General features: G+C 44.6%; 1 protein-coding gene across 1 annotated transcript in view; it reads right to left on the reverse strand.

Annotated features, from left to right (window-relative positions):
• CACNA2D4 (calcium voltage-gated channel auxiliary subunit alpha2delta 4) overlaps window positions 1-26,161 on the reverse strand; it is a 140,646-nt gene that overhangs the window by 72,520 nt on the left and 41,965 nt on the right. The window contains exons 17-25 of the mRNA XM_049783034.1: window positions 25,981-26,061; window positions 25,149-25,223; window positions 22,600-22,686; window positions 21,737-21,808; window positions 7,918-7,979; window positions 6,120-6,187; window positions 3,594-3,639; window positions 3,407-3,504; window positions 1,769-1,862 (exon numbers count right to left, since the gene is read on the reverse strand). Of these exons, the coding sequence (XP_049638991.1) occupies window positions 1,769-1,862; window positions 3,407-3,504; window positions 3,594-3,639; window positions 6,120-6,187; window positions 7,918-7,979; window positions 21,737-21,808; window positions 22,600-22,686; window positions 25,149-25,223; window positions 25,981-26,061 (683 nt within the window). The remainder of the gene's footprint in view (window positions 1-1,768; window positions 1,863-3,406; window positions 3,505-3,593; window positions 3,640-6,119; window positions 6,188-7,917; window positions 7,980-21,736; window positions 21,809-22,599; window positions 22,687-25,148; window positions 25,224-25,980; window positions 26,062-26,161) is intronic.

Genomic DNA, 26,161 nt, shown 5'->3' on the forward strand with positions numbered 1-26,161 from the left:
TATTAATATTTGTTGAAATATTTTTCTGCGTCTATGGAGACAATTTTGTGATATCACTTAGCTTTATTTATATCTCGTTTTATATCTAGTCTTCAGATAACCTTTTCTGATTAGGAATCTTTCTCTCTAAACTTGGAAAGAGAAAGACAGAGCTCCTCTCTCCTAATCTGGTGCTCTAATGCCTCCTAGAAAGTGGAAATGAAGGGGCCAAGAATCGAGACCTGGTAGCATGCTGGCTAATTTGATTCTAGCTCTGCCACTGAGGAGGCAGCATCCTTAGGTTTTCTCATCTGTATAATGGGATCATAATAGCAGCTCTAGTTGCAGCCTTATCATAAGGATCAAATGGATTAACAGATGCTCAGCACTTACAACAATGTCTTGCCCATGGCATGTTCTTTGAAGAACATTTGGTTTTATGTGTTCCCTTTCCCTGCCCCCCTTGTTCTGAGTGTGAACCAACGGGAGGAGATTGAGTTCTGCTGTCCTAGAACACACTTGGTTGTGGTGCTTCTTGGAGATCGCACACCTTGCTGTGGACCCCAAAGGACAGCAACGCTAGGAGCACACTGCGCAGGGTGGAGTGGGGTGAGAATGAGTCCTGCCACCTCATGCTTGCAAATAGGGTCTTTGCCACTGAAATAGCTCTGCAGAGGCCCCTTCTTTCCTTCTTTTAGTTGTATATAATTTTGCATAGATAATAACCGTACATGGTTCAAAACAACACCAGATGTTTAGACTGTGAAAAACAGTCCTTCCCTCCCTGATTTAGTTCCCCATTCTTCTGAAATCCTCCACATATCTTTTATGTATATCCATATGCATACCCCATTGTTCCTGCTTTTTACAGAAATAGTAGTAGAGTATGCCCAGTTTTTTGCAGGTTGATTTTTTAATATAGGCAATTGCTCCTTTCAATCTGTTGTGTTGAAATTAGGGACACACTGCTTAAGTAATGGATTATTGAAAGGAAAGGGAAGCTTGACATCATCATGATCCTAATAATGAATCTTTCTGTTCAGGAGAAATTTGTGACCTGCTAGACCTCATTAACTGCTTAAACCTTCCCATGCTGCCTCTCTCTCTCTCCTTTCTCTCTCTCCTCTCTCTCTCTCTCTCTCTCTCTCTCTCTCTCTCTCTCTCTCTCTCTCTCTCTCTCTCTCTCTCTCTCTCTCAGCTCCCTTCTCCATGACAGTTCCTGAACTCCCCCCACCCCCATGCACACAGCATTCTTCTCTTCTTTCTACCTCTCCATGAAAGAGGATCCCCTAGGTAAAGATCAGCAAAGGGAAGGGAAATTCGAGAGCTTGGGCACAGCAGGGTCAAGTTCATCAACTTTCCCTGCTGCTGACAAAGAGACTTCAAGACCCCTCTGGGCATGAACCCTGTTCTCAGGGCCTGTGGGCTCTCATAGAGAGTGCCCCAGCCCCCAGAGGAGGGGTCCTAGCTGGGGTCTCTGGACTCCAGCAATAAGGGGTCCAGTTTGGACCTGAGTTTGGTTCTGCTCGTGATCGCACACTTGCAGTGCTTAAGTGTGGAAATGTCCCCGAGGCCCTTGCTTGCTACCTAGGTCCTGGCTCCCCCAACTGTCCACCCTTATCCCCTTCATTGGAGGCCACAAACTTGTAGGGTTTTTTCTTGAGCTGTAAGTCAGGTAGTAAGAAGGGATCCCCAGGGCCAGCATGTTCCTATTATCTCCACCAGGGCACATCCTCAGCTCCCGCCTGCCCCAGGGGGACCCTCACCCCCTCTATCCCACCAGACGCACTCAGAGACGTTGAGCGCCAGCGCCGTCCAATATGCCTCCATGGGAGCCGTCACCACTGCATCGAACAGAACCTCCCTCAGTAGCTCCTCGTCGCCTGAGGCCGCACAAACACACATAAAAGAGACACCACATTTACACCCTTGATACAGACTAAGTCCCCAGGTCTTTGGGGGAACCCATGAAGTATGGGGAACCAGGAGCACCCTATCCATGTGTCCCTCAAGGCTCTCACCTTCCAGGACAACTTGTGGGGGTCACTTCCTTGCTCTCGTTTCCTCCCTTCTCCCCACTCAGACTTGTGAATGGATCTGCACGAGACTTTGTTTTGTTTGGGGGCCACTTCTAGCCGTCTCAGGGCTTTCTCCTGTCCTGGCTTTGGGCTCAGGGATCGCTTCTGGCAGGATTCAGGGGCTCGTTTGTGGAGCCTGGGACTGAACCCGGGTTGGGCTACATGCAAAGCATGTGTCCTGCCCAATGTGCTATCTCTCAGGCCCAGCCCATGAATTCTGAGGCTCTCTGGGTGGCTCTGTTGTATGGTTTTAGGGCCGCCCTCAGAAAATGGACCTGGACACACTTCTTACTTGATCTCTAGACTGTATAAGGAGCAGATGATGATGATGATGATGATGATGATGATGATGTGTGTGTGTGTGTGTGTGTGTGTGCGTGCGCAATCATGATTCAGAATTAGCCTCGAGCCTCTGCATTTGCTGTTCCCTCTTAGAGTCTTTTTCCCCCATTCTTTGCATGGGTGGCTCTTTCTTATCCCTCTCCCTAAAAAACATTTTTTTTCACTGACATAATTCATGTGACACTAGAATGAATTAATCTATGCATTTCAGGGGCGGGGAGATGATGACTCAAAGGGCTGGAAGTCACACTATGCATATACTTGAATCCAGTAGTTTGATCCCTTGCGTGACCCCAAGTATTGCTGTGTGTGGCTCTGGTGATTGCTAGTACAACTGAGCCTGTGCAGCATTGTGTCTGGCTAGAGCACTGAACTCTAAGGCCTAGATAAAGCAATACCAGTGGCAGTGGTCTTGGGGCCCCTGAGCATTGTTTGGGAAGCCCAAGGACAGGGATGGGAAATATGCCATCTAGGCATTGAACATTCATAACGATATGCTGCCATGTCTTCTGTCTAGTTCCGTATTTTCATCACCCCCATGGGGATTCTGTACCCATGAGGTCACATCAAGGGCCTTCGATGACAGAAGAGGCCATTCCTCGTCCTTTAATGCAGTTCCCACTGCCTCCAGGTCATGCCCTGTTGATGGCATTTACCCCAATTTGCAGTAACCTCCACCTGTGCTTGGCTCTCTTTGAGCCTGCAAGTCTATGCAGCAAAGGCCTCATCTGTTTGGGTGCTCAGAGCCACGCAGGCCTACCCCGTCACACGAGGGAGTTTTTCTGGGAGTCACAAGAATACTCAGAGAACACCTGGTTCCTAGAAGGTCTAGTCACCAATTCAGCTTCCAGCCTTTTCCTGTGGCAACTTCCTGTTCTATGGGAACCATCAGGGATGGGCTGTGAGGGGCCTTCCCACCCCTCACCGAGCGTCATCTTACCCTCCCTCTGCAGGGTCTTGAGCTGCAGGAGCTCAGAGGGCAAGGATGGGCTCAGGGCCACACTCACACTGCAGGTCTGGGTCCTGCCTCTTCAGGAAGCGCACCAGGGCCTCCAGCTGACTGAGTTTCCGGTGCTCTGGGTCGATATCTGTGACGCAGTAGATCCTGGGATCCAGGCAAACCCAAAGTTACCCCCCAGTCACATTGCCTCTGCACCCAACTTTTCTCTTCTGGGACGGTTTTGTTCTACTTACCAGTCCTGGGCCAGAGTGAGGTCCGGGTGAAGCAAGTCATGGAGGCCTGAAAGTAGAGGGCATGCTCAGAACTGTGCTCACCCACCCAGCCCCATGGTAGGCGACAGCCCTGATCAACCACCAGCAATTCCCAGGAAGCTTTTTCAGCCCAGGCTAACCCTAACGTGTCTTTTCCCTTCTCAGCGCTGCATAGGAATGTTGGTAGGTCACGCTGCTTATATAGTTCTTGCCTTCTGGAATTCTCCTTCCCGTTGCCTCATGTCCAAAGGCCAGCACTTGAGGACCTCTCACAGGAGCTCAGACTTTGAAACCAGTAGTTTGGGCTTCACTGGCTTCAGGTACGCAGCTGAGCTCCATGGACAGCCAGAGAGGAGCCCAGAGTCTCCCTGTGTCTCTTTTGTGCGATTTCCACTGTGTTAGCATGGCACCTCCACTGACCACATCCCTAGTACGTGTTTGTGGAGTGAATGAATGAATGAATGAATGTATGAGCAAGCGCTCAATTGAGCAACCACTCGGGGCTCCAAACTTAATCAAGGTCTTGTTAATGTGAAGGGATGGGTGATGGAGCAGCAAGATGTATCTGCAGGGTCACTGAACTAACCTAGACACGGCTGGAGAACCAGAAGAACCTCAGGGAGTCTCCCGGTGTGACTCCTAAAAACAAAACAAAACAAAAGAAAACCCAAAAAGACAAACAAACTAACCTAGACACGGGCAACTGTGGGTTAACTGGAAGCCATTCTCACTCAGTAGATGCCTTATTACTCATTGATTGGAAACATCTTTGAATGTAGTGCCTTGGATTGGTATTTAGGCCACCTGCTCCCAGATCACTATGGAGCATGGTCTCTTTCTATGAGTGGAAGGTTTACGTGTTGAAACTCCTGAATCTGTTGCACCCCTTTTAGTGTGTGTGTACGGATTATTTCTTACATCAACATTTGCTTCTAGACCTGTGTCTCTCCAGTGTCCTGGCTTTGGAACTTGAGGCCTGACATCTTTGTCCTCAGTAAGTCCAGTTGATTCCATGGTTCCAGTTCTCTGGACCAGTGGTTAATTTAACTCCTTAAGTAGGTCAGGGATAATGCTCTCTGACCCCTGTGAGTGAAGCCTGGGCACTTCTGGGGAGAGAAGGAAAGGAACAAGAAGGAAGAAACTATTCTGGGGGTCTGTTGAGGGGTCATTTAATCATGGAGAAGAGGGTCTCTAATATTACTATGCCACCCATGCAGTGGCAAACACAGGCTTTCCCTGAAAGCACAGAGCAGGGCATCTGACTGACATTGGTTTGGGATAGCTCCCTTCACACCTCCAATGTGGACAGGGGTGGGGCGAGGAGCAGCCAATTTAGCAGGGATGAAGGAGAGGGAGGCCCCCTAGGGAACACTGCAGAGGGAGGACTGGAAGCTTCATGTTCAGGAAATGAAAAGAGTGCAGAAAAGCACTTCAAGCCAATCAGACTTGACATTTTCTCTAGGACCTTGAGAAAAGGGAGGGGCAGGAAACCATGTGAGGCCCCTGAGATCATAGGGAGGGAAATTCCTGGGGTGGAACACAGGCTCTGTTCATCAAGGTGCTGAGGCAGCTAACAATAAATAGGATAGGAAGATGGTCATTTGGGGACCCTTAGGGTCCTTCATTTCCCCTTAAGGACTGCACTGTGTCACCAGGCCTGTGACCGGAAATTGTTCAAAGACAGAGTTGACTTGGAAGAGCTGGTGGATTGAACTGCTGTCTGTCTTAGGTCAGCTGGGTGCAAGGCAGTGGTGGTGGTTGGTGGCTAGGTGGGTGGTGTTGCAGCTATGGACAGTCAGGATCTGGGGTGCCAGGATCTGAGAATCATGATGGGGGACAGAGAGTCCTCCTGGATGTGGCCCAGTGTGTGAGCTTCGCACAGAACTTCCAGCCAACTACCATGGATCAACATGAGAGACATATATTCTTTTGGTTTTAGTTTTTGAGCCACATCCAGTGGTGCTCAGGGGTTATTCCTGGCTCTGCACTCAGAAATCACTCCTGGCAGGCTTGAGAGACCATATAGGATGCTGAGGATCAAACCCAGGTTGACTGCATGCAAGGCAAATGCCCTACCCACTGTGCTCAGGCCCCCAGAAACATATATTCTTTTTGTTGTTGTTGTTTGTTTGTTTTTGGGCCACACCTGGCAGCGCTCAGGGGTTATTCCTGGCTATCTGCTCAGAAATTGCTCCTGGCAGGCACAGGGGACCATATATGATGCCGGGATTCCAACCAACCACCTGAGGTCCTGGGTTGGCTGTTTGCAAGGAGAGCAATGCTGTGCTATCTCTCTGGCCCCAGAAACATATATTCTTGGGCCATAACCTCCACCAACATTACTCCCCAGAGTCTGACCATGCACCATTAGCATGGGTGTAAACTTGGTTGGGTTTAACTGACACAGCTTGCTTGCCTGGGCATCCAGACATGTTCTGCTTGCTACACTTTCCTGCTCTGAACATTCCCTCTCAGCCAGCTTCCCCTCCCTCAGTCGATGGCACCCACCTTCTTCCACAGACGTGTTTCCCAGAAGGATGTATTCTCCATGGCCCTGGGACAACACCACTCCCAAACTGCGGGCAAAGGAGAAGGTCAGTTCTCATTCTGTGCCATTGGTCAGGACCCCACTCATGCCCAGAGTCACGAATACTTTTGACACTTGAGATGATCAGCACAGCTCATGCCTTTTTGCTTCTGGCTCCACAGTCCTTTTATTTATTCATTTATTTATTTATTGGGTTTTGGGGTTACTCCTGGTTCTGTGCTCAGAAATCGCTCCTGGCAGGCTCGGGGGACCATATGGCATGCTGGGAATTAAACCACTGTCTGTCCTGGATTGGCTGCAAACGCGTGTTATCTCTCTGGCCTCTTATTTTTTTTTAAACTAGGGCCACACCAGAAATATTCAAGGGTTGTTCCTAGTTCTGTGCAGAGGAATCACTCCTGACAGCCTTGGAGGACCACATGGGATGCCAGGGATTGAACTCCAGTGAACTGTGTGCAAGGCAAGCACCCTACCTACTGTGTTATCACTCTAGCCACTTCACAGTCTTTCTTAGAACTGAGGCAACATCACTAGTCAGCATTAACCTTTATTATTTTCTTTTCTTTTATTTTTTGGGGGCCACACTCAGGGGTTACTCCTGGCTATGCGCTCAGAAATCACTCCTGGCTTGGGGGACCATATGGGATGGGGAGGGGGGGGGATTGAAGCGCTGTCTGTCCTAGGTCAGCTGGTGCAAGGCAAATGCCCTATCACTGTGCTATCGCTCTGCCCCCAACATCAGCCATTTTTTCCAGAGAAAGATCCTGGAAATTCTACAGGCCAAGCATACCTTCATCACCCACCTCATTCCTCAAGATAGATCCCCAGCTTCTGGGTACCTGTTGGGATACAGCAGGTCTCTGTGCTTCAGAGGTCTCCCCCTCCCCCAAATGGGAAGATCCTTTCTTATCTGGAGAATTCTGAGAGGTCTTTCTTGCTCTCCTTGTGGAATATTGGTTTTTGAACTTCTGAATCCCCAAAGGAGTTTTAAAATTTTTAGTTGCTTGGGCCCTATTCCAGAAATGCTGAGTATATTGGTTCAGATGGGGCATGGCTATTGACTGTCTGATGAAATTCCTCAGCACCTATGGTAGGACTGGGAGGCAGGAAGCACACTCTCTGAGAATGAGAAAATTTAGAGAACACTGCTAGCTTGAGGGAACCAGACTGATTTGAGCCTTTCGTCTGACAAACAAGGTTTGACTTGATGATCTCCAGTAGAGGCTGTCATTTAGTCTTGACAAAACCCGAGGACCCCACTACTATTATTGCCCACATTAAAACACATGAGAAACTTTAGGTGCAGAAAGCTTAGGTAAATGGAGGAAGGTCACACAGTCTGAAAGTGGGGGAGCTGGGATTCGAACTCAGGGAGTTTGGCTCCAGAAACTGCACAGGAGATTACACTAGCAGTACAGGTCTAGGTATCCAATTTTATGAATCTTTTTTTTTTATTTTTTTTTTGGTTTTTGGATTATACCCAGTTATGCTCTCAGAAATTACTCTTGACTTCGGGAACTGTATGCGACACTGGGGGATCGAATGGCTGTTCGTCCAAGCGTTCCTGGGTCAGCAGCATGCAAGGCAGATGCCCTACTGCTGTGCCATCCCTCGGGCCCCTAGTTTTCTGAATCTTTACCCATGACCACACAATTGTGAAGTAAATCCAAGAGAATCTGCACATCAGGCTGAGAGCTCTACCCACCCGTTTTCCCCTCCCACCCATCCCATCCTGCACATACAGCCTAGGCCCCTCACCTGAAAGGTGTGTTGCTGATGTCTGTGAAGAAGTAGTCATTGGTGAGGAAAAGCACTCTCTTCTGGAAGAGCAGAAAGGAAATGGGTTTCTGGACAGAAGAGAGCCTACTTAGGCCACCTATCACCTCACCTAAAGCTATGGTTTCCTCATCTCAAACCAAGGTGCCACCCAGCTTCCCCCATCTTCACCCTTCACTGCCATCTCTCATCATGTTTGTGCATCAACAAGACCAAGCCCATCTGAGTTTCCACAAACCCCAGCCCTGAGGGGCTGTGTGGACCAAAAGACAGAGAGGACTAGAACTGCACTGCCCCCTGGGGCAATCAAGAGCCAAGTGGTAATCAGTCACTTGAAATGCAGGACCAGGAGCTAAATTTTCACATCTTTGTGAATGTAAAATTAAATTTAGCCAGATGGTTCGAGGCTACCATGTTGGATATTGCAGGTGTAGATAGCAGCTCCGGCTGGTAATAAAAGCTTCAGGGACTCTTTAAAGAGTGGGGACATTAATCCTCCTGAGACCATGAGGTACTTTACAACTTCTTTTTTTTTCCCAAAGCTGCTCTTGTTTTGGTTTTAGTTTAATTTTAATAAATTAGGGATCAGGCGGTACTTAGAATGGGTGTGGCATGGGGGAAGATGAGCTCACAGGTGAAAAATAATTGGATTTTCCAAGTATCTTCTCTCCTTTTCTGTTATTTGTGGTAAGGAATGAGTGAAAGAAATAGAATGCCTGCCTCAAAGACAGGAGGGGGTGAGGGAGGTGGGAAATGGGGGTCTTTGGTGGTGGGAAGGCTGCACTGGTGAGAGGGTTTTCTTTTGATGACTGAAACCCAACTACAAACATGTTTGTAATCATGGTGCTTAAATAAAAATATTAAGAAACAAAAGAGTATGTCTTGCATTAGTTTGAGTGTGTTTCTAATGGATGTGGGGGAAGCACGTGGGAATTGTAGGGTGCCAAGGAAGGGTGGGACTTGCTCTGAGCTCTGAATTTTGGCGGGTGGCCATGGAGGCAGACCCCGCCTATCATGGACAAAGTCACATGGAGGTGTGTATGAATTTTTACTCGTCTCTGGCATCTTTCTGCCATCCTACTTTCTTTCAATTCCTTCCTCCTTCCTCCCTCCCTCCTTCCTTCCTACCCTCCCTCCCTTTCCTTCCTTCCCTCCCTCCCTTCCTCTCTTCCCTCTCTCCCCTCCCTCCCTCCTCCCTCCTCCTCTTCCTCTCTCCCTCCCTCCCTCTCTCCCTCTCCCTCCCTCTCCCTCCCTCCCTCCCTCCTCCCTCCCTCCCTCCCTCCCTCCTTCCTTCCTCCCTCCCTCCCTCCCTCCCTTCCTTCCTTCCTTCCTTCCTTCCTTCCTTCCTTCCTTCCTTCCTTCCTTCCTTCCTTCCTTCCTTCCTTCCTTCCTTCCTTCCTTCCTTCCTTCCTTCCTTCCTTCCTTCCTCTTTCTTTTAATCTTCCCTTTTGAAATCTGGAATAAGATTTTGAGGGCCCGGAGAGATAGCACAGCTGCGTTTGCCTTGCAAGCAGCCAATCCAGGACCAAAGGTGGTTGGTTCGAATCCCGGTGTCCCATAGGGTCCCCCGTGCCTGCCAGGAGCTATTTCTGAGCAGATAGCCAGGAGTCACCCCTGAGCAACGCCGGGTGTGGCCCAAAAACCAAAAAAAAAAAAAAAAGATTTTGAAAGGGGGCCGGAGAAATAGCATGGAGGTAGGGCATTTGCCTTGCATGCAGAAGGACAGTGGTTCGAATCCCGGCATCCCATATAGTCCCCTGAGCCTGCCAGGGGTGCTTTCTGAGTGTAGAGCCAGAAGTAACCCCTTCGTGTTGTTGAAAGGATGCATAGGGAGAGAGGTGGCAAGAGTAAGTTTGTTTCTGGAGAAAAGGGACTTAGATGAAACCAAAACAGCTCTTGAGCACCCGTTCCAATCCAGGGGAAGTCCCCAACCTTTGGGTCTCACCCTATGAGTCTTTTTGGGGCAATGAGGAGCCAACCAGCTGCAGAGCCTGTGCTTCAAGGCAGGGCTGACTTGATTATGCGGAATAGAGATCATCTTTTTTGTTTGTTTGTTCATTTTTCTTTTTGTTTGTTTTGAGGCCACATCCAGCTTAGCTTAGGGCTTACTCTTGTCTTTGTACTCAGGGTTACTTCTTATGGGTTCAGGGTACCCTATGTGATATGAAGGATTAAACCTGGGTTAGTTGTGTGAAAAGCAAGCACCACACCAGCTGTACTATTGTTCTGGCCCTGGAATCCATTTTTTAAAAACTCTTTATATTTTTTTGGTTTTTGGGTCATACCTGGCAGGGCTCAGAAGTTACTCCTGGCTCTACGCTCAGAAAGCACCCCTGGCAGGCTCGGGGGACCATATGGGATGTAGGAATTTGAATCATCGTCCTTCTGCATGCAAGGCAAATGCCCTACCTCCATGCTTTCTCTCACGCCCCTTAAAAACTCTTTTTATATTTTTTAATTGAAGAAAATGGTGAAATGTTTCCATATTAAGTATATAATAACCTTTGTTTTGATCAATGTATCAACCTTCTTTATCAGATTATGAATTTTTTATTTTACTTTTTGTGAAATATGCTTTATTTGAAGGATAATTCTATTAAGTACATAAAATGAGCAGATTCTAAGTGCACAATCTTATAAACTTAAGAACATATCAGTTAAATTACTACCCATGTCCAGAGATAAGCACATGAGTCTTATACCATTTATAACATAAGGTCTCTTAAATGGTACATCTGTATTTTAAAATAGGTCTGTGAATGGTTTTTAAATTATAATTTTAATAAAAATGTTCCTTATGGTTATGACATGGTTTCCACCGTCTTTAAATGCTTAAGTTTCTAATGCAAACGTAAGTATTTAGTGTTGAAGATTGACCCACTTTTAGAATATTTGAGTGTGAAAATGATCTGTTCCTCTGTTCATATATTTATGCTGAACTTAATTTTTTTTCCTTCTTACTGTTATTTATATCCAAAAATAAGTGATAGTTCTATTTTGTCTTTTTTTTTTTTTTTTTGGTTTGTTTTTGAATCATACCTGGCAGTGTTCAGAGGTTACTCCTGTCTCTGCACACAGAAATTACTTCTGGCAGACTTGGTGAACCACATGGGATGCTGGGGATTGAAGCCAGGTTGGCCCCGTGTAAAGCAAATCCCTACTAGCTGTACTATGGCTCCAGCCCAGTAGTTCTATTTTTTTTGTTTTTTGTTTTTTGGGCCACACCTGGCGGTGCTCAGGGGTTACTCCTGGCTGTCTGCTCAGAAATAGCTCCTGGCAGGCACGGGGGACCATATGGGACACCGGGATTTGAACCAACCACCTTAGGTCCTGGATCGGCTGCTTGCAAGGCAAACGCTGCTGTGCTATCTCTCCGGACCCAGTAGTTCTATTTTTAATTTGTATCATCACAATACAAAATTTATTTGCCATAAGCTAGTATACAAAGGAATCAATATTGATTTTCCCTAGGTAAGGCATACATAAAACCAGGTTCTATTCACTACCCCCAACACTACACTACGAGTATTAAGATATAAATCTAAAACAATTTCCCCTCAATATTAAGAATAGGGAAAGAAACTTTTGTCTAGTTTCTGAAAAGCCCATTCTGTTGAAGAACAGGCATAGCTTTAAACTACATACTAAGCATAAAAGCATTTTTCCCTATTGAACTCATAACGTATCTTTTCAGCTCCAAAATACATAAACTCTTCATAAACTTTCCAATTCACTTAATAGTCCTTTCTAGAATACTCTGAAATGTTGAACAGCTTTTAATCCCCTCCAATGCAGTTGTCAACGGCCTCCTTTTTCTTTGAACTCTCATTCCCCATTGGCAGCAACAAATCATTTAGCAATTTTTTTCAAGCACGGTAGGTACTTGGGCAATAAACTTTCTCCAAGTCTGCATATCAGGAAAATTTTTCCACTTGCTTTCATACACAAATGACAACCTGGCAGGATACAGAATTTGTGGTTCAAACTTACTCTCCTATAAAACTCTAGACATTGTTCCATTGTCACCTGGCTTCTAGAACGACAGGAGAAAATCTGAGGCCAGACTAATTCAACCTCTCTATAGATAACTTCCTTTCTCTGTCTGGATATTTGTACATTTTTTTTCTTTATCTCTCATATTAAAAATATCACCAGGACATGTCAAGAAGTCCACTATCTTTTCCTTACATTTGGAAGGAACCCTGTGAGTTTTGTTTTGCAGACTAAACTCATTCCGCAAGTTCTTTGATGACTGTTTGGGTTTTGTTGACTTTATCTTGATTCCAGAATTCTTGTGATTTTTATCTCCTGGACTGGCCTTAGCCCTCTTGGGATTTGTTTTTCTTTACTCTCTTTGTCTTGATTTTCCTCCTCCTTTTCCCTTTGTGTTGTGACTTTTTTTGTTTCTTGATTGATTCATTTTGCTCAACAGGCTGGCACAGTGTTGCTCCTATTAATTCCCTGTTTCTCAAGCGGCCTGATGTTAGTTTATCATTATGCATATCATGTGTATATGTATATACATATAATATATGTTATATGTATCCTTTTGCGTTAGTGTACCAGCTTGGGCTGGGGCAGGAGGAAAGATCAGTGCTTACGAAAGAAAGAAACCACCTTACAAGCCTGAGGCTGAGAGTTGATTTCCCAGTGCCACACACATGCACAAAACAGTCTTGGCGACTCTGTTCTTTGGGACTTCCAGAGCCACAACAAACAGTGATTTTCAGAGCATAGATGTGTGGAAACACTACAACTCAAAGATGGTTGAACACTTGCAGCCAGAAATGAAACTCCTAGGGAGCATGCATGGAACACAACAGCAATCCTCCCAGCCCCTCCATGAGCATGACAAGCAGAATATGTGTGAGCATCAAAAAGAAAGAGTGCAGCCCTTGGGGCTGGAGTAATAGCACAGTAGTAGAGAGTTTGCCCTGCACACAGACAATCATGGGATGGACCTGGGTTCAATCCCCTTCTCTCATATGGCCCTATGAGCCTGCCAGGAGCAATTTTTGAGCTTAGAGCCAGGAGTATCCCCTGAGTGCTGCTGGGTATGGCCCAAAAATCAAAAAAAAAAAAAAAAAAAGAAAGAAAGAAAGAAAGAAAGAAAGAAAAAGAAAAAGAAAAGAAAAAACAAAGAAAAGGAAAGAAAAGAAGAAAGAAAAAAGAAGAAAGAAAGAAAAAAGAAAAATGAAAGAAAAAAGAAAAAGAAAAAGAAAGAAAAAGAAGAAAGAAAGAAAGAAAGAAAGAAAAGAAAAAGAAAGAAAGAAAGAAACAGAAAGAAAGAAAGAACAAAAAAGAAAGTAAGAGAAAAAAAAGAAAGAAAGAAAAAGAAGGAAAGAAAGGCAAAAAGGAAAAAGAAAGAAAGATAGAAAAGGAAGAAAGAAAGAAAAGAAAGAAAAAAGGAAGAGTGCAGCCCATGGGAGCATCTGTGAAAATACTCAAAGGCAAGTATGAGAACTTCTGGGGGCACTATAGCAAACTTTATGAGCAGCACAGCCAGGCATAACTCCCAGAGTGCCACAAGGTCATATGACCCACAATAATGACAACAGCGACATCAAGGGGAAGGAAAGAGGCCAACAGAGTAGCAGCAGGACTCCAATCTCAACACATGGGTTGTTGTTGGCATTGGCACTAGTCTTTCTTTGGCTTGTTTGTTTGTTTTGGACCACCACCAAAGTTTCTCAAGGGTTACTCCAGGCCTTGCATGCAGGAATTACTTCTGGCAGTATTCAGGAGACCATAAGGGATGCATGGGATGGAACCCTGGTTGGCCTTGTGCAAGGCAAACACCCAACCCACAGTACTATCTCTCCAGCCTCTGGCATTTACCTTTAATGGACCTTTTGTGCTTCCCATTTGGGGATGTATTGTACAAAGCCTAGACAAACATTTTTGGGACCAGTCTTCTTGTGTGGATGTGTTTTCATTTCTCTTGGGCAATATCCAGAAGTGGAATTGTTAGGTCACATGTATGTGTGTCTGTAGAAACAACTGCCAAACAATTTTCCAACGTTTTTACTATCTTATTCCACTGGCAATATGTGAGGAATCTAATTTACCCATATTTTTGCCAGAATTTGGTATGATGCTTTTTAAAATCTTAGGCATTGTAGAGGGTGTGAAATGGGATCTCTTTGTTGTTTCAATTTGCATTTCCCAGATGACTAAAGATTTCAACTAGTCATATTCTTATTGGCCATGTGTATACCCTTATTTTGAAGTGTCTATTTAAGTCTTTGGCCTGTTTTCATTGAGTTATTAGACATTTTAGTAATGACTTGTTGGAGTTTTTGTGTATTTTGCGTGCCATTTGTGCCTTTCTTTTCTGGTTTTTTTTTTGGGGGGGGTACCATATTGGTGGTGCTCAGGGATTACTCCAGGCGCTGCACTCAAGAATTACTCCTGGTGGGATGGGAGACCATCTGGGATGCCTGTGATTGAATCCAGATCAGCCTCTTGCGAGGCAAACTCACTACCTGCTTTACTATGACTCCAGTTCCTATGCCTTTCTTTTCTTTCATTTCTTTTTGGTCCATTTTGGAGAGAACCCTGAGATAGGATGAAAGGAAGTGGGCTGGGCCCGGAGAGATAGCACAGCGGCATTTGCCTTGCAAGCAGCCGATCCAGGACCAAAGGTGGTTGGTTCGAATCCCAGTGTCCCATATGGTCCCCTGTGCCTGCCAGGAGCTATTTCTGAGCAGACAGCCAGGAGTCACCCCTGAGCACCGCCGGGTGTGGCCCAAAAACCAAAAAAAAAAAAAAAAAAAAAAAGAAAGGAAGTGGGCTCTAGTGTTGGAGCCTTATATGTACTACACTGTCACTATCATCGACAGTATTGTAAATCACTGCCAAATAAAAAATATGTTTTGTTACAATTAGATTTTCTTCTAAAGGCCTTTTAGTAGACCGAGGAAATTTCCATTAGTGTGCTCTTTCAGAAAGTATTGCAATAAGCAGGAAAGAGTTTTTCCTTCACTCTGGTAATAGAAACTACATTAACTGAACACTAAATGTTTTGGGCTAACTCATCCTATGTTATTGTGGCTGTAAGTCTTATGCTTGCATATATTCTAAAATTGAAGATGTCAATTCTTGTTTTTGCTTGAAATAGTTGTGTCTTTGAGAGGCTGAAAGAATGAAGTCCTACGTGAACCCACATGCTTTCCATTTCTAGTGCTGTTCATTTCCTTGTGTAGATCCGAGTTTCTTTCCATCTGTGTCATTTTTCTCCAGCCAGATCTTCTTTAAGCATCTCTTGCGAGGATGTGGTGATGATTTATCTGAAAATGTCTTTATTTCCTTTTCATTTCTTCTGGCTTGATGAGGTCACTTTACATTATTCTAGCAGTAATTGAGAGATAACTTTATCATTTTTTAATTCAGATCCAATAGTTTCCATTTACTTGCCTTGAAATGTAATTTCCCCTTTCCCCTCCAAGCTGCTGTTAATCCATACAACAAAAATTTCTTTCCAGCTGCTTTACTTTTTCATTTAAGAATAATCATTTGTCTTCTTTTTTTGTGTATGGGTGGGTAGTTCGGGGGTCACTCTCAGTTGTGCTTGGGGTACTACACAGTACCAGAGATCAAACTTGGAACCTCTGTATGCAAAGCATGCACTCAGCCTGCTGAATTATCTCTCTGCTCCTAGGTATGACTTATATTAATTTTATACTGCACCAAATTAGCTATTTTGGAGCTGCATTTCTTTTTGTTTCTTTATTTAAACATCTTGATTACATAAATGATTGTGATTAGGTTTCAGTCATGTAAAGAACACCCCCTTCACCAGTGCAACTTTCCCACCACCAATGTCCCAAATCTCCCTCCATCCCACTCCACCTCCACCTGTACTCCAGACAGGCTTTCCAGTTCCCTCATTTATTCACATGATTATGGTAGTTCTCTGTGTAGTTATTTCTATAGTATTCACCACTCTTTGTGGTGAGCTTCATGAAGTGAGCTGGTGTTCCAGCCCTCCTCTCATTGTCTCTGAGGATTGTTGCAAAAATGACTTTTATTTTTCTTAAAACCCATAGATGAGTGAAACTATTCTGCATCTCTCTCTCCCTCTGACTTATATCACTCAGCATGATAGATTCCATGTACATCCATGTATAGGAAAATTTCATGACTTCATCTCTCCTGATGGCTGCATAATATTTCATTGTGTATATGTACCACAGTTTCTTTAGCCATTCGTCTGTTGAAGGGCATCTTGGTTGTTTCCAGAGACTAGCTATTTAGTGCTGCAATAAATATAGGTGTGAGGAAGGGGTTTTTGTATTGTATTCTTGTGTTCTTAGGGTATATCCCTAGGAGTGGAATAGCTGGGTCGAATGGGAACTCAATTTCCAGATTTTGGAGGAATCTCCATATCGCTTTCTATAGAGGTTGGACTAGACGTCATTCCCACCAGCAGTAGATAAGAGTTCCTTTCTTTCCACATCCCTGCCAGCACTGATTGTTCTCATTCTTTGTGATGTGTGTCAATCTCTGTGGTGTGAGGTGGTATCTCATCATTGTTTTGATTTGCATCTCCCTGATGATTAGTGACGAGGAGCATTTTTTCATGTGCCTTTTGGCCATTTGTATTTCTTTTTGATAAAAGTTTCTGTTCATTTCTTCTCCCCATTTTTTGATGGGATCAGATGTTTTTTTCTTGTAAAGTTCTGTCAGTGCCCTGTATATTTTGGATATTAGCCCCTTATCTGAAGGGTGTTGGGTGAATAGTTTCTCCCACTTGGTGGGTGACTCTTGTATCCTGGGCACTATTTCTTTTCAGGTGCAGAAGCTTCTCAGTTTAATGTTTTCCCATCTGTTGATCTCTGCTTCCACTTGTTTGGAAAGTACAGTTTTCTCCTTGAAGATGTCTTGGAGTCAATGTCATGGAGTGTTTTACCCATGTGTTGTTCTATATACCTTATGGTATCAGGTCTGATATCAATGTCTTTAATCCATTTGGATTTTACCTTCGTACATGATGTTAATTGGGGTCTATGTTCACTTTTTTGCAAGTGGCTAACCAGTTTTGCCAGCACCACTTGTTGAAGATATTTTCCCTGCTCCACTTAGGATTTCTTGCTCCTTTGTCAAAAATTGGGTAATTGTATGTCTGGGGAACATTCTCTGAGAACTTAAGCCTATTCCACTGATCTGAGGGTCTGTCTTTATTCCAATACCATGCTGTTTTGATAACTATTGCTTTGTAGTACAGTTTAAAGTTGGGTAAAGTAATGCCTCCCATTTTCCTTTTCCCTAGGAGTGCTTTAGCTATTTGAGGGTGTTTATTGTTCCAGATGAACTTCATACGTGTTAGATCCACTTCTTTGAAGAATATCATGGGTATTTTTAAGGGGATCGCATTAAATCTGTATAATGCTTTGGGGAGTATTGCCATTTTAATGATGTTAATCCTGCCAATCCATGAGCATGGTATGTGTTTCCATTTCTGTGTGTCCTCTCTTATTTCCTGGAGCAGGGCTTTATAGTTTTCTTTGTAGAGGTCCTTCACGTCTTTGGTCAAGTTGACTCCAAGATATTTGAGTTTGTGTGGCACTATTGTGAATGGGATTGCCTTCCAGACTTCCATCTCTTCCCTGTCATTTTTGGTGTATAAAAAGGCCATTGATTTCTGTAGGTTGATTTTGTAGCCTGCCACCTTGCTATATGAATCTATTGTTTCTAGAAGCTTTTTGGTAGAGTCTTTAGGGTTTTCTAAGTAGAGTATCATGTCATCTGCAAACAATGAGAGCTTGACTTCTTCCTTTCCTATCTGGATTCCCTTGATATCTTTTTCTTGCCTGATCACTATAGCAAGCACATCCAGTACTATGTTGAAGAGGAGTGGTGAGAGCGGACAGCCTTGTCTTGTATCAGAATTTAGAGGATAGGCTTTTAGTTTTTCTCCATTGAGGATAATATTTGCCATTGGCTTGTGGTAGATGGCTTCAATTAGATTTAGAAATGTTCCTTCCATTCCCATCTTGCTGAGAGTTTTGATCAAGAATGGGTGTTGGACCTTATCAAATACTTTCTCTGCGTCTATTGATATAATCATGTGATTTTTATTTTTCTTGTTGTTGATGTTGTGTATGATGTTGATAGATTTATGGATGTTAAACCATCCTTGCATTCCTGGGATGTCTACTACCTTCATCTCTTCATCATTCTGTATAGTTTTTTGTTTGTTTGTTCTTTTGTTTTGCTTTATTTTATTTTGGTTGGGGGTCATGCCACTGATGATGCTCAGGAGTCTGAGCTCTGCACTCAAGAATCACTCCTGGAAGTACTTGGGGGACCACATGGGATGCTGGAATTGACCCTGGTGGAGTTCCTTGTCTGCTGTACTATCTCCCCAGACCCAACCATATTTTTTTAATCAGGCATAGTTGTAATCTATTCTGAACTGTTGTGTCATGCTCTGGTTTTCATAGTTATTTTGGCTTGTTGTTTGGGGGCCATACCTGGTGGTGTTCAGAGTGACTCTTCACTCTTCATTCTTCAGTAGAAGAATTTCACCTGTCTCAGAGGACCATATAAGATGCCAGGGTTTGAACCCAGGTTGTCAACATGCAAGGCAAATACCCTATCTGCTGTACTATCACTCCAGCCCTGTGCATATCATGTTCTTGGGAATTTCAGCAATCCCAACCTCCTTCTTCTCTGAGTTCTGGGTTCAGTGAGTCTGAGGCTATATGGAAAAGGATCTCTTTCCTGTGGGTGATCCTCATCATTGTGGATAGTGGTAGTGAGAACAAGATGTGAGTTTTAGTTTTTACTTCTGGCTCCTCCTCCTCTTTTTCTTCTTCTTCTTCCTTCTCCTCCTCCTTCTTTCTTCTTCTTCTTCCTCCTCCTCCTCTTCTTCTTCTTCTTCTTCTTCTTTCTTCTTCTTCTTCTTCTTCTTCTTTCTTCTTCTTCTTCTTCTTCCTTCTTCTTCTTCTTCTTCTTCTTCCTCCTCCTCTCCTCCTTCTTCTTCTTCTTCTTCTTCTTCTTCTCCTCCTCCTCCTCCTTCTCCTCCTCTTCCTCTATTTCATTTAAGTTTTTTTCTGCTATTGCCATTGCTGTTCTTAAACTCACCACCATATAAAAAGATATAGCCTTCCACAGAAGTTCTTAGTTGTCTGTAACTCCCATGTTTATGAGGTCTAAAACCTGAATCTAAAACCTAAAACCTAGATTCTGTGTTCAGATCTCTTGTAATGTTTTCATTTATTTGATGAAAACTCAATAATTCACTGCTGAGATTTCTCCATTTCTCCACAAATGATAATTGTCATTTTCTTTAATTCTTTGTGCATATGTATCGTATCTGCCTTAAAATCCTAATTCTGAGAACTAGTCTCTGAGTTAGTTCTTAAAAGTGTTTTTTGTCTCAGTTATATGTTACATTTTCTTGTTCCTTCATGTTGGATCATTTTTATGCATGCTGGCTCTGGTGAATAACAGGTGTGCATACTTTGTTTTCCTCAGAAATGTTGGCTTTTATTTTCATCATCAGATAAATGGCAGATAACCTTAAACTGGTGATAATTTGGATCAGAGTATTTTTGTTGTTGTTAGGGTCGGTCTCTTTCCACATTTTCTGTAGGTCTGATGCAAACCTCTTGGTCTTAGGTCTTGGTCTTTACTCTTTTTTTATGGGGGGGCACACCCGGTGATGCTCAGGGGCTATTCCTGGCTATGCGCCCAGAAATTGCTCCTGGCTTGGGGATATTGGATATTGGGAGATTGAACCACGGTCTGTCCTAGGTCAGCACGTGCAAGGCAAATGCTCTACCGCTTGAGCCACTGCTCCTGCCTCAGGTCTTTACTCATAAGGTCTATACTCTTTCATGCTTTCTGAGGCAATCCTGAGGTACTTATCCTGATATGGCTCAGTCTGCCTCCAAGCCCATCTCCTGCTAAGACCTGTTCTAATTTTCAGCTTCCTTGGTGTTTTCTACGAGAGTGCTCAGACTCCTCCCTTTGTAGGAGTACTGTTGTAGTCAACCATAATTTTCAGAGCAGTTGGTACACCCAGGAAAGCCAGCTTACCTGTGAGCCTCCCATTTCTAGGACATATTACCACCCCCCAATACATCCTGAGTGCAAATTTTGTTCTCTGATACTTCTAGATGCTGATTACAGCTTTCTGCTTGAATTCCAGTAATTTCTTTCCAAGCAAACTGGGGCATCTGCTCCATGGGATAGGGGAATTCTAGTAATGTATATTGCACCTTGTGTAGTTCTTTTGACTCAAGGATTGAATCATCATAGTCATTGATTCTAGCTGGCTTTGGACACTTTCAAGGGTCTTTCATGTTGCTTTTTAATACTTTGTCCATAGTAGTAGTTGTAGTAACAGTAGTACTAGCAGTGCTAGTAGCAGTAGTTGATAGCAATGGCCGCATTTCAAAAGGGTAGGAAGAAGTGTAGGGAGCAGTAGCTGATTCCCGTGATAGCTTTGAGCTGTGCAAAGGTCACATGAGAAACTGAGCACCAGGAGGCAGGGAGGGAAGACCATTCTCCGTATTCCCCAATACCTCTGCTTCTACTGAAAGAATTGCTCAAATTCTCCTACACCATGAACACAAGACATTTTTCATTAGAACGCCAAAAGTCCTCTATGATGTGCTGTGGCATGGCCTGGAGAGGATAAGGCTCTCAAGTACAAGTGCACGAGTCTTATTAGGCTCAGGGTGGAGGGAACATGGCAGAGACCTCTACTTTGGGGGATAGGAAGGAGCTACTAAGACTAGCATTCTAACACCAGGGCTCTTGTTTAGTCTACCTACAGGAAACCCTTTTCGGCTAAGGGGTTCTACAACGCAGGAAGATCCCAAGAAATGCGATATCAATCCAAACAACAATTGGTCTGTATGTCTACAAAGAACATGATGACTGTTTTATTTCTTCCTTGATGATTTTTTGTTTGGCTTCCATGGAGGTCTGTGTTTGTGGAAGAACTTGGGTCTAATTGTTGCAGACAGATGCCTGTGTTCTTTTAGCTGACGCAGATGGGCAGCAGAAGGAGGAGGTGGGGGTGGCTGTGAGGGAGGAGGTGACATTTGTAAATATGTCAAGGGACAATTGAAAATTCTCTGCAAATGCATTGGAATCTTTTAAATAAGAAGAAGAAAGAATCTCTAACAAATGATGTGCGGGTCTGTGAAAATGGTGGCAATATCAGTGAGGGCACAGCTTTTCTTTATTTTTAAAAGATTGATTCCTGATTTTAGGTGCATAAAGGATCAGTGGAAGGGAAAACAGTTTTCAACCCCTCCACTCCGTTTTACAATTGCTGCTAATAATGAGAATTAACTGTCACTTACCTCTCAAATATAGGCAGGGGATGGGGGAGGAATGAGATGGGGAGCATTGGTGGTGGGAATGTTTCACTGGTGAAGGGGGTGTTCTTTTTATGACTGAAATCCAACTACAGTCATGTTTGTAATCACAGTGTTTAAATAAAGATATTATTAAAAATAAACAACTGTCACTTCTCCCCTTCCCACCAAGAAAGCCGATAGCAGGCAGCAGAGAGGGAAGAAACTGGAGTCATAGGTGGCTTAAACCCATTGCCTTGTTCAGCCGTGTCTCCACAAAAGCAAGCACTGACACAAGGCTAGTTCCTTGGCTGACTGCTTCTCTGGAGCTGAGCAGTCTTGGATATATTCCCTAATCAACCTCTCTAGGCCACCACCAGCACTTCAGTTATAAACTCTAATTGAACTAGATCCAGTCCCTTGTTACCATCCAAACCTTAATTAACTATCATGCTGTCTCCTTGAGACCAAACCCTGGCTCTTACCCCTTTGTCCAGTGGAACCTTCACATCCAGAGAGAGAGAACCTGTCTCCCCATTGATCATGGCAGTTCTCAGCTTGGAGAGGAAAGATAATGGGAAAAGATAAAGATAATTAGTGGGGTTGGGGAGATAGTGCAGCGGGTAAGCTGCTTATCTTGCATGTGAACCACTCAGGTGCAATCCCTGGCACCATTAGGGCTGCCTGATCAGGGCCAGGAGTAATCCCTGAGCTCAAGGGAAAGAATAAATCCTGAGCATAGCTGGGAGTGGCACCAAAACCAAAAAGTCTAAGACAAAACAAAAACAGAGGGCAAAATCAATACAACAAAGAAAGATAATGATATTAGTTGGCTTTGGGTCACACCCGAGGGTGGAAGATATGAGTGCTAATGGTCAAATTTGAAGCTTAGTGATAATTTCTAGGAAAAACTTTAGTTCTTCCTTTTTTGGGAGCAGAATGCTTGAGAGACTATCCATCCAATTCTAGGTCCTATTTAGCATAAAATTCTGCTCATTCACCAAGACAGTGATTCAGAATGGACTGATTCATGAGATTCTCCAATGTTATTTCCCTAAAATACGATTTCCTAAGGGTTAAGGCATTAAACATCTTAAACAACTTAAGCTCTGTGGCCTAGAGATCTGATCTCATTCAACTTCAGTAATGTTTGCAACTCAGAAGCACATTCCCTGCATTTTGGAGTACAGTAACTGAGATAATAATTGATAATAATAATTGTCCTTGGCAGAAATTCTTCCGGCCTGGACTCGGAAAGGTTCCATAGGAGGAGAGGGATGATGATTTCAGCTGGTCCCACTTTTCTTTCTAAAACACCTTTTATTTTCTCCCACTTCCTCCAACTTACAATTTCACCTCGGTCTTCCCACTCCACTTCTGAGAGATCCACGCTGTTGTAGTTGGGTTTGGGAATCAGTTTCTTCCCCTCCCTGTACTGGAATGAGCGGGCCAGAAAGAAAGCAGAAAGACCCGAGGTTAGGCTTCATTACATGTCTTCTAGAAAGCCTTTCAGAAATATGCACGCAATCTAAGAATTCCAGCAATTCCTCCCTGTTATCTGGGCCTAGCTTTCACCCAAGGCAGAGCTACCTTAACATAACACCATGGCAGGTAGTCTCCTGGCCTCTGAGCATCTCCCTGTCTGTGAGTCAGCTTGTCAAAGTTGTGGACGTCTCTGTGGGGAAGTTCTTCCTTAGAGCTGAAATCTGTCACCCTGTACGTTCTACCCAGCAGTCTTTGCTTTTACCCCTCGAGCTATGCAGAACAGCTTCTAGCTGACAACCCTGGAGATTTTTGAAGACACTTGTCACTCCTAAAACTTCACTGTGCCAAGCTAAGCATTCCCAGTTTTCCCTTGCCTCGGCTCCCTCTGAATCTGTGTTATTTGCCCAATGTCACAGACAGAGGCCAAGGTTTCAGTCAGGGTCTGGCCAGTGGGGTGTGCGGTGTGACTGACGTGGTCATAGGACTATCGCTCAGTCTGCTGAACCCCTTGGCCCTCCTCTCGGAGGCAACGTTCAATGACATCTTCATACTTATGCTCCAGCACTGGCAGAGCTCTCTCTGCCCCCCTGATTTGTCCCATCTTGTTGGTTCCGGGGCATTGTTCGAGAAGAATGCTTTCTGAATACTAATCTTCTTTCTTAATATGTTAGCCACACCTTCCAGACTCTGTGAGCATCTGCCTTCAATGTTTTCATCTCGCTAATAGGATTTTTGATGGGATGGAGGCCAGGACAGATGGAATTTGCAGCCTCTAATAAAGACCTCCCTACCGTCTGACACAGAGCCATTAATCAACGCTCTTTGGAAGTGATTTTCTGCTCCTCATTTGTATCTCTCTCTCCGATACCAAGACAGATATTGTCAAGTTAGCTATCACGAGGCCTTGCCAGGCTTACGTAGTTTAGTTATCTCACTGAGAAAGGAAAAGAGGTTTATCAGTAGGGCAAGTTAAGAATGAAGCAGAGGGCCTGTTTTGATCAGAATGAGGTCCCCCACCCCCACCCCAGTGATGCTTGAATGATTTGGATAAAATTCCCAATCACTGAGCATTTTTCTTCTGCAGTGTTCTTTTCGAGAAAGAATCCTGGTCCTCGCCTGCCCAGGAGACCAGCTAGCTAACAGCATCATTCCCCTTCATTCTCATTCTCATTTCTCCTCCCAGATCTGGAGGCTGTTTCCATTGTTGGCCATTCTGGTGACCATGCTCAGGAGCGCAACACTGTGCTGCCATTTTTACATTTAAGAAAGATGCCATAATCCATTGCTCTAGCCTAATGCCTGAAAGAGCATCTACATATTCAAAACACAATATGACTTCTTATACTTTTTTTTTTTTTTTTTTTTTTGGTTTTTGGGCCACACCCGGTGACGCTCAGGGGTTACTCCTGGCTATGCGCTCAGAAGTCGCTCCTGGCTTGGGGGACCATATGGGACGCCGGGGGATCGAACCGCGGTCCGTCTCCTAGGCTAGCGCAGGTAAGGCAGGCACCTTACCTCGAGCGCCACCGCCCGGCCCCTATACTTTGTGACTTCTACTTTGGATGTAGAAAGATCTCAGTCCTGAAGTATGACTCCGAACTTCTTTCAGTATATTCCTAGACATCCCCTCTGCTAATTTTTCTTTTAGAAACTCTAGTATTTGGGGCTGGAGAGATAGAAAGCACAGCATTAGGGCATTTGCCTTGCATGCGGCCAACCTGGGAGGGACCTGGTTCGATCCCTAGCATCTTGTATGGGCCCCTGAGTCCTCTGGAGTGATTTCTGAGTGCAGAGCCAGGAGTAACTCCTGAGCACCACCGGATGTGGCCCCCCCAAATAAAAGCAAAATAAAGCTAGTTTTTTAAGATTAATTAATTTAGTCCTCTTTTTGGGGGAATACCCAGTGATGCTCTGGGATTACTCCTGGCTCTGCACTCAGGAATTACTCCTGGTCATGTTTGTGGAACCATATGGAATGCCAGGGATCAAGCCTGGATTCATCCCAGGTCAGCTGTGTGCAAGGCAATTGCCCTACTGCTGTGCTATCACTCCGGCCCCACAGCATCTAGTTCTTGTCCAGAGTCGAATGACCCTTTCCCGCTATCCTTGTCATAGTGATCCCTTTTCTATCCTATCCCCCTTCCCTCCTGATCACTGAATAGGTCAGCCCTCTTTTCAGGAGCATGCCTTGCTTCTCTCCACAAACAATGCAAAACCAAGGTGCATGACTTACGTTCTGTTCTGTAACCCAGCACCTTCTTTTCAGAGAGTGAAGAACTGATGTGTTTTCACAGTTCTATCTGCTGTTAGCAGTTATCGCCACAGAAATAAGATCCAAAGGCAAAACAAAACTAAACAAAAACAAAAACAAAGCAAGAAAACAAAAACCCCAAACCAAAAATATTTACCTACCAGGGGTCGGAGGTCAGGATGTGAGAGGATGTAGCCATTGTTAGTGTTCAGAAAGGCATAGCCATGCACTCCCAGCTGCCAGAGACAGAGTGAAGATGCCTCAGAACTTCTCTTTGTGTTGGTGAACTTGAGTCAGGAAGGACTTGTTTCCCTTCCTTCCCCCACCCATACCCTACACGGGTAAAGATGGCAGCTCACAGTGGTGAGTTTTTCCAGAAAGGAGATGATTGTGCCAGTACCGTGCCTCCCACCATATATTCTGAATTCCAGTCCACATTCGACAGTTCACATAATGATGCCCATCCTGGTTTCTTTCCTGTCACATTCATGCTTTGGGGGCGGAATGGGGTTGGAATTTCATTGGTTTCCCAACCCACTGCCTGGCATGGAGAGTGGAGTGAGAAATGAAGCAGCAAAAAGGACAAGGACTCCTGAAGGTCACAGAGCAAGTCAGAGCTGGTGGTGGTGACAAAGAGCCTCCAAGTCCTCATTCATTTGGTACCCACATTTCTCTGGGGTGTGTGTGTGTGTGTGTGTGTGTGTGTGTTGTGTAAGGGAGAGTCCATTTCCTCTCAGGGCATGTTTGTGCTATCTGCAGAGGCTTCTGGGTCTGAGAAGACAGGTTCTGACCAGCTGGAGGATAGAAGGTTCTAGGAGTCCCCTCATCAGAGACAATGAGACAATTAGAGTCCCTCCAAGTGTAGTTCTGGAAGGCTGGCAGGTGGCTCTTTAGCCCCAGATCCCCAAAGCCATGGTCACAGAAGCAGAGCAATGAGCAAACTTGGAAGCTCTGGAGTCTGTGACCCCAACTCAAGACAGGCCCCAGGCTCACCTTGTAGCGGGGTGCCAGCTTCATCAGCTCTCTCAGGGCCACGTCAGAGCCCACCACACCTAGTAGAATGCCGTGGGATCGCTGGAAAGGAGAACACCAAGGTCAGGGAAGTGTCACCTCTGCTGTGCCAGAGGCCCTGAGGAGAAAGTCACTGAAGCCTAAGAGGAATCCCTTTTCCATG

Source organism: Suncus etruscus, chromosome 11 (assembly GCF_024139225.1).
Source record: "Suncus etruscus isolate mSunEtr1 chromosome 11, mSunEtr1.pri.cur, whole genome shotgun sequence".
Lineage (NCBI taxonomy): Eukaryota > Metazoa > Chordata > Mammalia > Eulipotyphla > Soricidae > Suncus > Suncus etruscus.